Genomic DNA, 17,031 nt, shown 5'->3' with positions numbered 1-17,031 from the left:
GGCTCACCATCTCTAGCTGTTGCTAATGCGAAGTCCAGGCCTGTTATTCCTCTGGGGATGTCTTACTGATGTTTATTTTCCGAAGGAGGCAAGGGGTTGTGTAGACATGCTCTGTGCTCTTCAGGTACATATGTGCATTAGGGCCATACAGCTTTTCCTTGGCCCAGGCTCCTTTCCCATGTTCTTTGTTCAGGGTGAGCCCCGAGCCCCTTTGCTCAAGTGTCTGCTTGATGCTGCCTGCTGGATGAAAACCTCTCTTGTCCCACAGAGCACAATGTTGGCATTATAGCCCTGGTCCGGGGAAGTGACACATGCTGCTGCTGGTCCGCCCTGGGCCCCAGCAAGCTTACAGCAATCTGGTGACAGCTGTGAGGAAGAGAGAGGGAGAGCGAGCTGAGCACTCCTCTTCCTGAGAGACTTGGCATTTTGGCTCCAGGGTTTGTGGTCTGTATGCAGCCTGCCTAGGTGACTCCTGCTGGACTGGAGCACAGGCTCACACAGGCAAATGTTACAAGGAGCCTTTGTCATCATGGCCAAGTGCCTCGTGTAGCCTGGCCTTGCGCTAGGTTCTGCCCCAAGGCCAGAAAAGAAAGGATCCTCAAGACCAATCATACACTAAAGTCTCTGGGGGTGCAGAAAAGGGTGTTTGGGGTTCTAAGGGCTGTGGCAAATCAGAGCTCTCCTGTTCCCTTTAAAAGGGAAAAATAGCTAGTCAGCTCAAACCTGGAGTGGCCAGATTGGCAATTTTAAAACTCTTTATCCTTTTCATATATTATTATACCCTGACCATAGGTTCCCATCCATCCCCTCCCCTCAGCCTTTCCTGCCCACTCCCCCCCACCCCCATTTCTCTCCTCTCAGAAAAGGGCAGCCTCCCAGGGACAACAGCCAAACACAGCATAACAAGCTACAGGAAGAGCAGGCATATGCCATCACATCAAGGCTGGATGACGCAACCCAGTAAGGACAAACAGGGTCCCACAAGTAGGCAAAAGAGTCAGGGACATGGGGCTGGAGAGATGGCTCTTCCAAAGGACCCGGGTTCAATTCCCAGCATCCACATGGCAGCTCACAGCTGTCTGTAACTCCAAGATCTGACACTTTCACACTGATGCACATAGATTAAAACTAAAAAAAAAAAAAAAAAAAAAAAAAAAAGGGTCAGGGACAGCCCCCATCTCCCACAAAGCTACTCAGCCAGAACATATATGCGGAAGGCCTAGGTCAGACCCCTGCAGGTTCTCTAATCTCTGGGAGTCCCTGTGGGTGGCAGTCAGTTGTTTCTGTGCACTGTGTTCTCCTGGTGTGCTCCTGATCCCTCTGGTTCCTCCTCCCTCCCCCCCTTCCTCCCCTTCTCCTTAGGACTCTGCCTAATGTTTGGCTGTGAGACTCTGCATCTGCTCCCATCAGTTGCTGGATGACGTCTCCTTGGTCTCTTTGATGACACTCTGCTAGGCTATAGTCCCGGAAGACTCCGCAGGCAGGACAAACTATGCGGAGGTCGAGGGGGTTTTGTGGCTGAGTTGGTGTCCCAGTCCCTCCACTTGGGACCTTGCCTGGATACAGAAGATCCACACTCCACTCTCCCCTTTACCAGGAGTCTTTGCTAGTGTTAACTCTTCTAGATTCCATGGAGTTCCCAATTGCACCAGGTTTCCACCTTGCCCTCCAAAAACACCCCTCCCCCCAATCCCAGGGGTTTCTTCAGATTTTCACCTAAACATAAAACCAAAGTGCATGCATGAGCTTATGTGCAGCACATGCATGTGTGGTGGTCAGGGGACAACTTAAGGAAATAGGTTTTCTTCTTCTACCATGTGTGTCTCATCAGATTCAGGTCATCTGGCTTGATGGCAAACACCTTTACCTACTGAACCAATTCAATAGCCCACAAGGTCTTTTTTTTTTTTTTTAACGTAAGAACACTGGTCACAGGCTGGGGATATTGCTCCATATGTACCTACCATGTTTAAAAGCCCTGGGATTGAGCTCCAGCACCACATAAACTGAGTGTGGAGGGCCATGCCTATAATTACAGCACTAGGGAGGGGGAGGTGGGAGGAGCAGTATTTCATGATCATTCTTGATTGTATAGCAAGTTTGAGATCAGCCTGGGATACATGTGGACCCTGTCTAAACACACACACACACACACACACACACACACACACACACACACACACACTTCTCTTGTTTTAGATAGCAATCCTCAACCTTCCTAATGCTGAGACCCTCTAATACAGTTCTCATGTTGTGATGATCCCCCAACCATAAAATTATTTCGTTGCAACTTCACAACAGTAATTTTTGCTACTGTTATGTATTGTGATGTAACTATCTGTGTTTTCAAATGGACTTAGGTGACCCCTGTGAAAGGTTGCTTAGATCCTCAAAGGGGTTGCAACCCACAGATTGAGAAGCACTGGTTTAGAATATCGAGAACCAGCTAAGCCATGCCTGTGGGGTGTGTCTGATGATGGCTTCCCTTCCCTAAGGAGACTTCTGGAGCTCCTGTCCTCCAGAAGCCTCCTCCCAGAATGCTGCACCAGACGCAGCCTCTTCTTAGAAGCTCGCCATTTTATTCTGAGGTTCAAGGCAAATACCAGGCTTCAAAGTCAATCTCAGAGCTGAGAGGAACCTAAGACATCAGTCAATCTGGATTTGTCCTTTGTCACATGGCAAAATGGAGGCCAAGAGCAGGTAGAGACTTTCAGCGAAGCTCCACAGGGCCTTAGCAGCAGGATGGGCAGCAGTGGGGGCAGGGATGCAGCAATCGAATGGCTATGTTATTTCATCAGACAAGCAAGCTTCTTGGGCTCTGTAGAGTTTGTTCCAATCCAGGTGGCCCAGTGTGCTAGGGGCTGGGAGGAAGCCACACTTCTGTGTTACATCACACGAGGTACTGGGATCCAGAGATTGCAGAAGGCCTTTTCCAAGGCTGAAAAGGCAAACTCCGAGTCTTTCTCACTGGCTTTCTCATTTCCCTAGCAATTCCCACATCCTGCTGCCTTTGCCCAGCCCCCTGGCCTGTCACTCTGCTCCGTTTGTGGAGCTAACCTTTGGAAGCCTGATACCCAGACCTGAGCCTGCAGTCCAGGGCATGATCTTCAACCTTTCTGAGCCTCAGCTTCCTCATTCAGGCTAGTAAGACCTCCTAACAGAGTGGCAGGAAAGTTTAAACACAACTATGTGCCAGGCAGTGGTGGCTCATGTCTTTAATCCCAGCACTCGGGAGGCAGAGTCGGACATATCTCTGAGTTCAAGGCCAGCCTGATCTACAAAGTGAGTTCCAGATCAGCCAGGACTACCCAGAGAAAACTTGTTTAAAAAAAACCAAAGACAAAAATCCAAAACATGACTCTGACAATGTATGTTGAATTCCTGGTGCCATGTGTGGCATCTAGCAAGACTTCTTCAAAGGCTGCTCGGCACTCTAGGGAGGTAGTTACTTAGCTCATTGGACATGAGGTGAGATAGCGCCGAGTTCAAGTCCAGATTTTGTCCCATACAGCTGTGAAAGACTGGAGTCTTGCTAAAGGCTCAGTGTGTCCATCTGCAAACTGAGCAGCACAAACAAGATCAGAGCTCATGCCTCATTCGCTGTTGGAAGCCTTACCATTTTTGTCACCAGTGTGGGTTTCCTTTGAAGAAGTTGCCAGAAGCTTATGCAAATAGTAAGGAAATCTTGACTGCACATACCCAGGCTGCCCCCTGCAGGGAGTTTCTTATGTCAAAGCCTCTGGGCTCCTGGGTGGGCGGACTGCCAGGCTTCCAGCATTTGCTGCCACAGAGGCTGATGAGGAGCGGCATTTTGTACAGATATTTTAAAAAGCAAATGATGGCCTGGAGGTGATGGCGCCTTTAATCCCAGCACTGGGGAGGCAGAGGCAGGAGGATCACTGTGTTTGATGCCAGCTTAGTCTGTAGAGCTAGTTCCAGACAGCCAGGGATACCCAGAGAAACCCTGTCTTGGAAGGAAAAAAAAAATCAAATAGCTATATATTATTTCATCAGAAAGACAAGCTTCTTGGGTCACGTGACATTTGTTCTGCTCCAGGTGGCCCAGCGTGTTAGGGAGTGGGAGGAAGGCACATTTCTGTGTTACAGTCAGGTGTGGCATGGGGAACTGGAGATTGCATAAGACTCTAGAAGTCTCTTTCTGGGGCTGAAAAGGACTCCTAGTTCTTCATTCTCATTTTTCCATTTCTCCAGCAATTCCCACATCTTGTCAGGAGCTTTCTCAGGGGCAGAGATATGCACCACCAGTGGGTGTGGTTACCCCTCACATGGATGGCGCATGAGACTACACTGCCATCTAGGTATGCAGAGAGAACAGTTGCTGCTTTCTCCTTCCTTCCCCAGCTCTTCTTTGTTTTCATAATCTCTTCTTTCAGGTGATCTCTCTTCTCTCTCTCTCTCTCTTTCTCTCTCTCTCTCTCTCTCTCTCTCTCTCTCTCTCTCTCTCTCTGTCTCTCTCTTTGGTTTTTTGAGACAGGGTTTCTCTGTGTAGCCTTGGCTGTCCTGGACTCACTATGTAGACCAGGCTGACCCTGAACTCACAGTGGTGGCTGCCTCTGCCTCCCAAGTGCTGGGATTAAAGGCGTGCACCACTACACCCTGTTCAGGTGATCTCTCTTACTCTGTGGCGAAGAAGGCTAGCAACCTTCCCGGAGAGCTGGAGAATCCAGAGAATGGTGCCTGTTTCCCTGCAGTTCTATCAGTGGCCAAAAGGGGGCACTCATAGTCTAGGGAAACGATTGGAGCCTGCTAGCGATGCAGGGGAAAATGATGCAGTAGTGTTCAGCTCATTTCAACTAGGAAACCCATTGGTCACAGGTTTAGATGACGCATCATTTTTAAACTTACATGCGCACTTGTCCCTGATGGCCTTTGGTGTCTCTTGGGTGTAAAGGCAGGATGGGTTTGTAAATGGCTATGCGTTCTTACAGATTGGCAGCAGCTCATAATGGTATTTGTAATTGGGTGTTTGTCATTGTGTAGTCAAAAACTTTAGTGTTGTGAAACGCTTAGATCCTGATTCTACAATGGTCATTAATGGGGCTGGCATAGTTCTGTGGTGTCAATTGCTATTAATTGAAAAAACAAGATTTTAAAAAATATGTCTTTTGCCTGCATATATGTCTCTGTACCACATGTGTACCTGGTAACCAGAGAGGGCAGAAGAGAGTGTTGGCTCTCCTGGAGCCGGAATTATAGCTGCTTGTGAGCTACCATGTGGACGCTGGGAGCTGAACCTGCGTCCTCGGAAGGAGAAGCAAGTGCTCTTAACTGTTGAGCCATCTCTCCAAGCCCCCAGTTGCCACTCACTATAGTAGCGCTTTATTTTCCCATTAACTTTTCTAGCTGTGTTGATTTGCAGCACTTCTCGCCCATGTGCAACTCCTCAGAGGCCAGCTGCAGTCACAGAAACCTTCCATACTGGTGTTTGTACCTCCGTGCCTGCACTCTGCCATGGGCAAGGGTCCCTGGCGCAGCTTGATCAGGCTCCAGGTCTCAATAAATCTGCTCATGACTCAGTTGGTCTGTTGATAGCTACAAAGTGCAGCCATTGCAGTGGCCTTGATTATAACCCGTGATGCTGGTGGGTCCAGATGTTATGCTCTGGCTTGTTAATGTAATGGTGCCCTCTAGTATTCAAAGAGGTTATCTGCATGGGAAAATGGCCCTCTCCAAGAGCCTCAGAGAGTCTGACAGAGAAGGCTGCGTCTGTCCATAAAGGCAGATGGCTTAGAGCAGGGTGTCTTGATTCTACTCCTATACGTCTCTTGAGAGAACTCATTAAAACAGAGATGGTGGTGGGGAGGCCAGGGCAGAGCCTGTGACTCTGCATTTCTCATCAGTGTTCCTGATTGGAGATGACACGTTGTGTGGGAATTAGTAGGGTGATTCTTCCTCACACTTGCTGTTAATAAGCACAGAGCAAGGCAGAATATCTGTATAAAGCACAGAGGATTAGGAGAGTACCTGCTAGACCGTCAGCCTGTTGCCCTGGCCACCATGGCCCCTGCCTACCTTGCTACCTCCGATCTCGTATTTTTCTTCACGAATTCCACTCCATCCCCACTTCCAGTTTCTCAATAAGACAAGCTCTCTCGCTCACCCGATGCCTTTGCACACGTTGTTTCCCTGTGCCCATAACGCTCCTGCTTTCTCTGATGACCCGTTTCATCTCTTGCTCCGTATTTTAAGGGACTTCCTTTCCTGTGGCGCCCTGTCCACGGTCTCTGTAGCAGCTGCCTTCCTGTACTATCTCCTTCTATTTACATATTTAGAACTTGTTTCTTTTCGAGACCTGCGTGCAGGAGGCACGTCTTCCATACTGTTTATCTGGCAGCAGATGCTCACAGAGTAAACATTTGTTGGGCGCGTATGCAGACGGGAGCGGAGACGTTCTTGGTATTCTGTTTTGCACATTTCAGCCACTTGTCTAGAAGGGGAGGAAAAGATGCGAAGGAGTCTATTCTCTACTTTTTTTTTCCTTTTTAAAAAGAGATTGGTTGTTTAAAAAATTTTGTATTTGTATGCGCATGCACATGTGTGTGCACTCATGCATGTATGTGCACAGTGCATATGTGGAGGTCAGAGGTCATTCTTTTTTTCCACCATATGGGTCCCAGGCATTGCGCTTAGGTTATTAACCCCTCCTCACCTGCTGAGATATCTCATTGGCCCAGAATTATTCTTGCTAAAGAATTATAGAATAAAAGATCAGGAACAATGCTAGTTGTAGCCCATGCCTCATTTTCAAGATTATTCATTCATTTGTTCATGTATGTATTTTTGTGTGAGTGAATGCACACATGTGTGCACCCATGTATGCATGTGGAAGCCAGAAGAGAGTGTCACGTGTCTCCCTCTTTTGCTCTCTGCCTGTTCTTTCAAGTTGGGGTCTCTCTCTGAATTAGAGCTTGTGCTTTCTCAGCCGGGATGGAGGCCAGCAAACCCCAGAGACCCCGTGTCCCTGCACTTTCTGGAGCTGGAGTTGCTGGTGTACTTAGGATGCTCATCTTGTTACATGGGGGCTGATCCTCTGGTCCTCATGATTGCTCAGTGACTGCTCTTTACCACCCAGCCATCTCTCTGACCCCCACATCTCATTTTCAGAGATGTCAAAACCTGAGCACAAAGTGAGAGGCGTAAAATAGATGAAGCACAGTAAGTCTCCATTTCTTAAACAGAGTTGATGTTGGAGCTAGTTTATGAAACACTTGGTTAAGTGAAATGACTAGAGGCCATCTCAGGGTTCTTGGCAGTGTGCATTGAGTCTCTCTCTCGTTTTAAAAAGATTTATTTATTTTATTTATTGCACGTGAGTGCCTTATCTGCAGAAGAGGGTATCAGATCATATTATAGGTGGTGGTTGTGAGCTACCATGTGGCTGTCAGGAATTGAACTCAGGACTTCTGGAAGAGCAGGTGGCACTCTTAACCACTGAGCCATCTCTCCAGCCTGCACTGAGTCTCTTTAAGGCTACAGTGTGGTGAAGACTCCAACCCTCACTCATAGGTCGTTGCTCACCTTCCTATTCAGTGGGACCTGCCCATCACGGGGTGATGGCTAAAAATGTCAAACTTAAATGTCCGTGCCTCCCTGGCGGTAAGTGTAAGGCTGTACTCCCTAACTTCAGCTGGCAAGGCCTGAGCAGAAACAGACTCAGGGGCTCTGGGAAAGCTTTCCTTGTTAAACTAGACGTGTGCAGAAAGGGACGTTTCTTTCCTGTCTTTTAAATCTGGTTATGCGAGGAGATGCCTGGGATCACAGAAGGCTCTTGTAAATACGGGGGACACACTGGCAGAGGATAAAAGCAAACACATCAAGGATGATGGGGGTTGAAGGGGCACAAAGTACCTGACTCTCGATGGCATCGCCGAGCTGCTGAGTTCAGAAACCTCACATCTTGGGCTTCTGGCAGCTCTTATTGTTCAAGCTGCTTTTAATAAGGCAGTTTGGACTTGCAAGTAAAAGGGACTTACCTGCTAAGGCCGGGGAGCTGGCCTTTCTGGTTAGACCAGCTGATAGTAATTCCCAGCACCTACTGGCCCTGCTGGTAGTAATTGTGTATCTTCTTCACAGCTGTTCCATCTGTGGGATGGGGGTGTTAACCATGGCTACCTGTTGGGTTGCTAAGAACTTGGCACACTGATGGTGTTTAATACTGCTTTTGATTGTAGAGTCTTATTTGTGATTGGAGTGCCCTCTACTGTCTCTAAGTACCCTGCCTTCTGCAGAGAGCAAGCTGGGGAGGGCCGACCTTCTGTCTAGGTGCCCATGCAGGTACACGTGGAGGGCAGAGGACAGCCAGCCTTGGTGCTGTCCCTCAGATGTTTCCTATCTTGTTTTTTGAGACAGGGTCTCTGATCAGGACTTGGGGCTTGCCAAATAGGCTAGGCTGGGTGCCATGGGAACTGCAGGTATCCACCTGTCCCCACCTTCCCACCTTCCAAGTACTGAGATTGAAAGAGTGCATTGCAATTCCTGGATTTTTTTTCCTGTAAAGGTTTATGGATGGAACTAAGGCAGTGGTTCTCAACCTAAGGGTCATGACCTCTTTAGGGGGATTCAAATGACCCTTTCACAGGGGTTCACATATCAGATACCCTGTACATCAGATATTTACATTCCGATTTGTAACAGCAGCAAGATTACAGTAATTTTTTAAAAAATATTTTATTTAGTTTTAATCTATGTGCATTGGTGTGAAAGTGTCAGATCTTGGAGTTACAGACAGTTGTGAGCTGCTATGTAGGTGCTGGGAATTGAACTCGGGTCCTTTGGAAGAGCAGGCAGTGCTCTTAACCACTGAGCCATCTCTCCAGCCCCAAGATTACAGTTATGAAGTAGCAATAAAGATGATCTTATGGGTGGGGGGGTCACCACAACATGAGGAACTATATTAAAGGGGTCACAGCATTAGGAAGAACCACTGCACTAAGGTTTTTGTGCTGTAACAATTTTAACTGTAACAGACCAAGCTGCACCCCAAGTCCTGGTCTTTGGCTCCCCTTGTGCATGGGAAGCCTGTTCCCATATCAGCTACTTTCCCCAACACAAGAAACGAGAGGAGGACATGGGTTTGGGTTGAAATGATGTGCTTTTATGGGAAACAGAAATATCCAACAACAATAACAAAAGCCCTTCAATCTCCCAAGTTGTTAACCAGTGACAATGAGGCAGTTTCAATGAATTGCATCTGGCTGGGGACATTTCTAATGGGTCAGGAAAGTTGAAAGACATTGGCCAAAAAAAAGAGAAGTCGCAGGGAAGTGACATTTTAAATGAGAGTACATTAGACTTCCCTTCTAATCCTTCCACTGAGTCACCCTTCCAACTTGCAGACTCCTCAGATCCTTCCTGATTCCACTTGCATGCAACCTCTTCCAGAAGCTTCCTTGGTCTGCACCAGCTGCACACGCCTTCAGCAACGTCACACACACACACACACACACACACACACACACACACACATGCGCACACACACGTTCTCAGGCCTCCATCCATCACTCTCTGCTTTGCATCCGTTATATCTGGTACACGTCTTACCGGGTCTCCTATGACTAGGCATGCCCCTGAAACTAGGGCCCTCTTTAATTTATCCCAGTGCCCCTCCCCCTCCCCCCATCCAGTGCTCAGTAGTCAGCAGGTGCTCTCTGCATCAGCAGGTGCTCAGGAAGGGTTTGCTGAAATCAGTTCTACACGTGCCACATTGCATCACCAGCCTTTTGAGTATCGTAATTGTCCTTTTAAACTTCTCCATCTTTCCTCTGTGACCCTCTCCCCCCCTGAATAGTGTGACACAGGCATCTCCAAGAAGAAGAGCTGCCATCAATCAACAACTCAGAACTGTAGTGGGGGGTGGGGCGAGAGAAGTCTCTGTTTTCACCTGTTGCAGAAAGCCGGAAAGTCAGTCCCAGAGGCCACCGGGGCAGAGCGTGCATGAGCGGTGTTGGTCAATGCCTCATTCTGGAATCCCCTCAACATCCACACTTCTGAAAGCTTCCCCTATGAGCCCCAGCCAATGTTGGAGCAGGACTGGGGGTGGGGGAGGGGGAGGGGGAGGGGGAGGGATGGGTGCGGGTCTAATGTGAATGCACCGCCAACTAGGGACCAGTGGCATAGGCCAAAATTTTTCTTTGGGGTGTGGCCTATTCTCCCTGCACAGGGTGGCGAGTGTGTCTGGATGCTTGCTGGAGCTATGGTGGGAACATTAGCCCTGTGGTGTGTAGATCATCAGGCACATAGATTGTAATAAGGCTGAAGAGTATACAGGCTGCAACAGTGGCCTCTCCTAGAAAGGGGTAGGGGGGGGAGTGTGGGGAGGGTGCTGGGACCGCTGAGGTGTGGAGAGGAGCCAGCTGGGGGTGGTAGAGGGAAGGAAAGTGCCTTTTTCCTTTTCCTACCGTGAATTCTAGATTTGCACGAGGGAGTGGTCAGGACCAAGGGTTGAAGGAGAAAGGGTGCTGCGCTGAGGAGAGGCCAGGGCCTATCCACTCTGTACTAATGTAAGGAATGGGTTTGAGGCCCACACATTTAACTGCATCACCCCACAGAGCCCTTAGCTCCTGTTTGGAGGTGTGGAGAAAATTCTTCACGGGGCTTCAAAGGCGCTCACCAATTTGGGTAGGTCACCGCAGACCTTCCATCAGAAGGCCCATCTGTGACCACAGCGTGTGAAAACTGCACGGCCAGCATCAGCCCAGGAGACTGGGGAAAGGTCCTGAAAACAGGGAGTAGAGGCTCCTCCAGGCACCTTTTAGAAGGAGAGTTAGACCTTGGGGACTCAAAGGGGGACAGATGTTTCAGTATAAAAAGGATCCCCAGTAAAAGGATGGAGTCCCTTCAAATCCCTTCCCAGAGCCCATAGCACTTAGAAAAGAGAAGTAAGGAGCATAAAAATACCTCGATGACGTGGGCTGGCCTGACAGTACAGAAAAGCGAGTCTCACGGCAGGCAGCATGTTGTGTCCCATTATACAAGAGGATTATACCGCGCGTCAGGATAGAGATTTACATACATCTTTATATAAATGCATCTATACGTATAGAGCCTCCGCCTAGAACAGCCGGGCTTGCTTCTTCAGTTCATTCCTCTTCCAGAGGGCTAGCCTCTCGAACTCTGAGATGGTCATGCCGAAGACTTGGTAGAACTCCTCCTGGGACAGGTGGCGCTGAGTGTTGTGGAGGGAATACAGATGGCATGAGAGGATGTAAGATGTGGGGACAGCAGCTGTCACGGCACCTTCGCTCAGGGTGCCCTGTGCTTGCCTCCCCCCCCCCCATCAGACTGAGGCAGTTGTGTGGTGTGTGTTGAATGGATAGAGGTGCAGATGGAGCTTTTCCTGAGAGGCCTCTGGGGGTGCCCCGGCTTTAGAGGCTTCCTTTGCCTCCATCTCAGGTGGGTGTTGCACTGTTTGTACACCCTGGTTGACCTCACCTCTATGAATCTGTGCGCCATGGATCTGTGCATGGTACATGTGTACACGTGGTTAATGCTACCTAACTCCCCTTTGGGAAAGAAGGAAAGAGGTACACCCAAGGATTCAGGGTATACTGCCTCTTATTCATAGTTCTACAAATGACCTAACAGGCTGCTCATCAGAAAGGTGGAAGAAATCACTGCTGTTATTCTGCCCACTGAATGTCCTTTCTTCTCCTTCTCGAATGGAAACAAGTTTGTCATATGATCAAACATTGTTCTGTATTTCATGGCAGGTTCCCCTCCTCCCTTTTTATTTTCCCTTCCTCTCTTTTCTCAGCAATCTTGAAGGTTCATGTCAAAAGCCTTTAGAATTAGAAGTATATGACATTTAAAATATAGCAAAATATTAGGAATTGATAGATTTAGGTGAAGGGTAGGTGGGTGTTCATTTTACTACTCACACACCATTTCTGGAGGTCTGAAAATTTTCAAAAATTAAATTTGAAATCAAGTTAAAAAAAAAAAAAGAAGTAAGTGCATTCCAAATGTGAGATCCAGCATGGAGCTCCACAGCTTCAGAAGGGTGATTCTAACTGTACAGAAATTCACTGAGATGTATGCATTTGGTCTGATCAACTTCTGTGCACTTTTTATAATGAGGTTTATTTAAAAAGGAAATATATGACCTCTCTTTTGGCTGCAAGCTTCCAGGATTCTCTGAGCACTGAGTGTCTCTAGGTGGGTACTAAAAGACACCCAGTGAAAATTATGCATACAGCTGCGACCATCAGCCAGTTTGTTGGCCTAGTGCCACCATGAGCTAATATTTTAGCACAGTCTTTAGAGTTAGGTAGACATGGATGTATGGCTTTGGGCAAATGAGTAATCCTTGAAAGATCCAGCTTCCTGTTCTAGAAAAAGGACCATCCTAGTACCATCCTCATTGGTATGGCAAGAGTGAACTAGAGCACAGAGTCCATGGACATGCCTGCCTCGTGCACTTTATCACTGTGTGTGTGAGCTTTCCGAGGACTGGTCAAGCAGATAATCTGATCCCCACTTCCTGTGGTGCTGCTCCCTTCCCATCTCTTCTGTGTTCATGTGGTCCCAGCCACACTCACTTCTTGATATCTTCTATCACACAAGGCTCTCTTCCTCACTAAAGCCTGGTTGTTCCCGCTGCCCAGAAAGTGCTCACAAAAGCATGGATAGCTTGCTCAGATGCCATGTAGTGGGTGAGACCCTACTCTCATCAGTTTATTTGCAAGCATGGCTTGCTTCTCCTAACTCCCAGTCCTATGCTCAGCCCCAACCCCTCCCTTTATCACCTGCTAGCACAGTATAGCATTTGTGTTTTTCATCTGTGTCTGTCTTCTCACATAAGAATGCACGCTCTAAGAGATGAGAGTCTCTGTTTTGTCCACAGACACAGGTAAACAAATAGAACATTATGTGGATGATGATGATGATGGCGTGTGTGTGTGTGTGTGTGTGTGTGTGTGTGTGTGTGTGTGTGTCTGTGTGTTGCACATGTCACAGAGCATGTGTAGAGGGCGGGACAATTTTGTGAACTCCATTCTTCCCTTCCACCTTTATGTGGTTTCTAGGGATTGAACTCAGGTCGCTTGGCTTGCATGGCCAGCAGTGTAACTGGCTAAGCTCCCTTACCAGCCCTATTATAGAGTTGTAATAAATATTTGTTGGATAAACGAATGTCTGTACTCTGAACTTCTTGAGGACACATAAGGGTCGGGAGCTGGCATAGAGGCTGGGACAGTGTTTCTAACTCGGAGCTACATTTAGATATTCCCAGGGCAATTTATCCTAGATTAAGTGGGTTAACCTGAGCTCCTCCTCAGGTTGTGACTTTACCTGGTCTGGGGTGAGAATCATGTGTGATGGAAGTTCTGATGCTTGGGAAACTTGAGCTCACTGGGCCCCAATTTTGGGGGACTGGAGTAGCATACACGCCTTAAAGCTGGGCTCTTTTGAGATGGCTGGGAGCTGTCCCTTTCAGCACCTGAAGCTTTTTGTTAGGAAGATGGGGAAAAAGTCACCCACTGTTCTTGGGCTGCTAACTCAGCACGCTAGAGCTGGGGACAGTTACAGAGGTCCTTGTCCCACCTGCATCCCCCACCTTCTGCCTCCACCCCTAGGTGAATTCCTCAGCCCCAGAGCAAAGCGGGTTCCCATGCTCTTCCGGCATTCAAGTCCGCCAGCGTGTTCTGACATCTCCCCTAAGCAGGTCCTATGGTGCAGGACAGTCTTTCCCATAGGAGCTCAGGGTCAGCAGAGGAAATGTTAACAATGAGAGGGAGAGATGCTTGAACAGCACTTGGGTGCAGGCAAAGGGAGGCTGGAGGACCAGGCATGTGGCCCATCCTAGGGGAGGACTTGAGAAGGATTTGGATACTGTGATCTCTAGAAATGAGACAGCCACAGGATAGGAAGGGCATTTAGGGAGAGTTAAAGGCATGGGGAGCCAGGAAGGACAGGGCAATGCATATTCCAGATCAGAGGTAGCCTGGGGTGGGCACTCTATGCTTAGTAACGTATGCTGCCCAGTGCCATGTCCAGGGCCCCTCGGCACTTTTATCACACTGTTTCAACTGCTCATGATGCTTCGCTCCATGTCCATCCAAAGCCATCTTGCTACAAGTCTGTGTCAAACAAGCAGGACTTAGTGACACATTTTTTTTTTTTGAATAGCAGGACCCTAACATGGAACGAGCTACTTATCCCTTGGCTCGTTGCCAAACTCCACTCAGGGCTTGATGTACATCCTCATCTGCTTCTCTTGGAAGCTCGAGGGATGTACCAGCAGGATGCACTCGGCTTCATCGCGGTCATCACTCGGATGAAGCGCCCTCCCAGGGATGGCAGAAGCAGCATGGGAAATTGTGGCTCGGGACTTATTTATGCTTTTGCCCTCTAGGCAGAGCAGTCTGCCTCGTTCCTCGTACCCATCACAAGGCCCTGCTTTAGTATAGTCCTGAGTATGCAGGGACCAAAGCAAGTTGTTCTGCAGACAGAACATCAGCCCTGGGTAAGGACACTGGCAGCTGTGCACCCCAGACACCGACTAGGCTGAATTGGGGACAGCACCAAACAGCACAGCGGTTGAGCTGTGTAAACTCACTCCTGTCTCTGCTTTTGCATCAAGCTTCAAATGATACTTAAATTACTCATTCTGTCCTAAGCTGGGCCAGCTCTGAGATCCATGGGATGTCTTCAATCCCAAAGTTCTTCCTTAATCCCTTCCTTCAATACCAAAGGTTGTACCGTGCCAGGCATGTCCAACGTGTGCCCTGAAATTGCTATGGATGCAGCCTAACATAAAACCATAGACTTGCTTAAAACATTAGATTCTTGTGTGATTTTTTTCTTCTTTAAAAAGAGGTTCTTGAGTGTGAATTTATAGATGACAATGTCATGTTACAGTGTCAAAAAATGGGATGTGCCTGTACCTACCTCTAAACGAGTCCGGTCCACGTCCTTTGGCAGCCGGTTTCTTCCTCTTGTGGTCACCAGCAGGAGCTCATATGGGTAGATCTAAGGAGAAAGGGGGCATGTCTAGCCTGGGTGAGGGGGCTGATTTTGCCTTTTCCAGATGCAGTTTGAGCCTGGGCTCCTTCTTCTATCTACTAAGGCCAGCCATTTAGTCAAGAGGAAGGGCTGGGTCTGCCCTCCTTGGGTTGGCATGGTTCCCAGAATGCCCTGTCATTGCTATAGATAAATTTGGTGGTGGCATTTGACATTTATGTGGGCCAAAGGCTTTCTGAATCTAAGTGTCTAATAGTTGGTGGCTGTTACGCTGCCCAGTTGGTGCCCGTGGTATCCCAGAATCCTTAGGGACAGGAAAAGGGTTAGAGGAGACCCAGGGAGGGCTCAGGGACAATTGGCCAAGGAGAGACAATGTTAGTCTGAAAGGTTCTTCATCTATGCATCTTCTTTGCATAGATGGTTCTGCCGTCCTCTTGCTGCTCCCCAAGGTAGTGGTTCCCAGAATCCTGAAGACCCCCAGGGTCTATGTGTTCTTTACCTTGTACTCTGCAAAGAGAGAAAAAACAAAGACATGCAGCAGATAGAACCCACCTCTGGGCTATACGTCACTACGCTGGCCTGTGTCTCGGTGTCTCAGGGGTCTGGTCACCACACAATGATCGCTCTAAGCTATGAGAATCCCTGTCTTCCTGAGTTCACCATGGAGGCGCATCCGGGCAGGTGTGAGCATGAGGGAGGGGCCGCCCGTTCCTGAGATGGCTTTATGGGAAAATAGCTTTTGAGCTATGTGCAACAGGAAGAAGACGACTCTGAGACAATGGAGCCTAGGGGCATGATTTCTATCCTCTAGGGGTCCTTGGAGGCTGTGATATGATCACTCAAGCCGGGCTCCAAGCAGCCAGTGGAGCCTGGCACGAGAGCTTTCCTGGCAGAGAGCATGGATCTCACGGGGAATTTTCTGGGAACAATGTGAAGTTGGCTCTGATTGTCTCCCGCTACCAAGCCTGACTGGAAGCTGTAGCTCATCAGTACAGGGTAGTGCACACTCTCAGATGCTCTGAGAGCCCTGATGGGACAGATGGGCTGGAAAGCACCCAAGGTTGGGGACGTGAGAGGATGAGGGAAGAGTAGGGAAAGGAGAGAGTGGAAGTGTGAGGGAGTGGGAACTCGGGGTTTGGACAGAGCCCACCTGCAGTGGTTCGCAGGTCAAGCAACAGTTATGAGCACTCCATCCGGAGACTCTGGGAAGTCTCGGGAGAGGGCTGTGCCCCTGCAGCTCCAGCCAGCAGCGCTCACCTCGCATGCCCCAGTTGACGGCGTTCATACTGTCATAGTGGAAGAGATCTGCGCTGGGTGTCTGTGGGGAACATAGAGCCAGGCTGGCCTGAGAAGCTCACTTCTGCTTCCCAGAAGCACTTGCCTACCTCCAGGAAGTGGAGCAGGCCCGAGGCAGGGGACTCTGTCAGTAGCAACACAATTCACTGTGTTCTTCCTGCAATTGAGTCCCAGCACACAATAGACAACCAGTATGAAACCACGCACTCAGTGGGGTGGCTTTTGTTCGAGATCTTCCCTCACAGTTCTGTTGACGACGACTGCAAGTCAGCCCTTCCAAAAACTCTTAACCTTCTTTATCCTGATCCACTTCGTATGTACTTGGATTTATTTCACATTGTTACATATTAATACTTTATTTTCCCCTACAAGAATCTAAACTCTGGGGCTGGAGAGATGGCTCAGCCATTAAAGGCTAGGCTCACAACCAAAAAAAACCCCAAAAAACAAAAAACAAAAAAACCCTCCAAAAACAAAAAACAAAAAACAAACAAACAAACAAACAAAAAAAACCACAAAAAAAACCAAACTTCAGAGAGAAGAAATGTAAAAAAAAATGTGTACAAGTGTTTGGCCTATATGTAAGTATGTGCACCATGTGTGGCCTTTGGAGGTTAGAAGGGGTCATTTGTTGCCTTGGAACTCGAGTTATAGACAGCCGTGAGTCACCATGTAGGTGCTGGGAACCAAACCTGGGTCCTTTGCAAGAGTATCCAGTGCTCTTAACCACTGAGCCATCTCTCCAGGCCCTAGACA

At 48.5% G+C, this 17,031-nt stretch overlaps 1 protein-coding gene across 2 annotated transcripts in view; it reads right to left on the bottom strand.

Moving 5' to 3' along the window:
- Positions 1 to 9,093: 9,093 nt before the first annotated feature.
- ABLIM3 (actin binding LIM protein family member 3) overlaps positions 9,094 to 17,031 on the bottom strand; it is a 115,110-nt gene continuing 107,172 nt past the window's right edge. The window contains exons 21-24 of one of the 2 annotated variants that reach the window (XM_084780850.1): positions 16,237 to 16,297; positions 15,479 to 15,486; positions 14,908 to 14,988; positions 9,094 to 11,185 (exon numbers count right to left, since the gene is read on the bottom strand). In XM_084780850.1, coding sequence (XP_084636976.1) covers positions 11,072 to 11,185; positions 14,908 to 14,988; positions 15,479 to 15,486; positions 16,237 to 16,297 — 264 coding nt within the window. In that variant the 3' untranslated portion in view covers positions 9,094 to 11,071. Of the gene's footprint in view, positions 11,186 to 14,907; positions 15,487 to 16,236; positions 16,298 to 17,031 lie in introns of both variants that reach the window. The other variant, XR_014779038.1, reaches the window with a different exon arrangement.

This window comes from Acomys minous, assembly GCF_964271855.1.
Source record: "Acomys minous genome assembly, chromosome: 4".
Taxonomy (NCBI): Eukaryota; Metazoa; Chordata; class Mammalia; order Rodentia; family Muridae; genus Acomys; species Acomys minous.
This window is presented reverse-complemented; position numbering and strand designations above follow the sequence as displayed.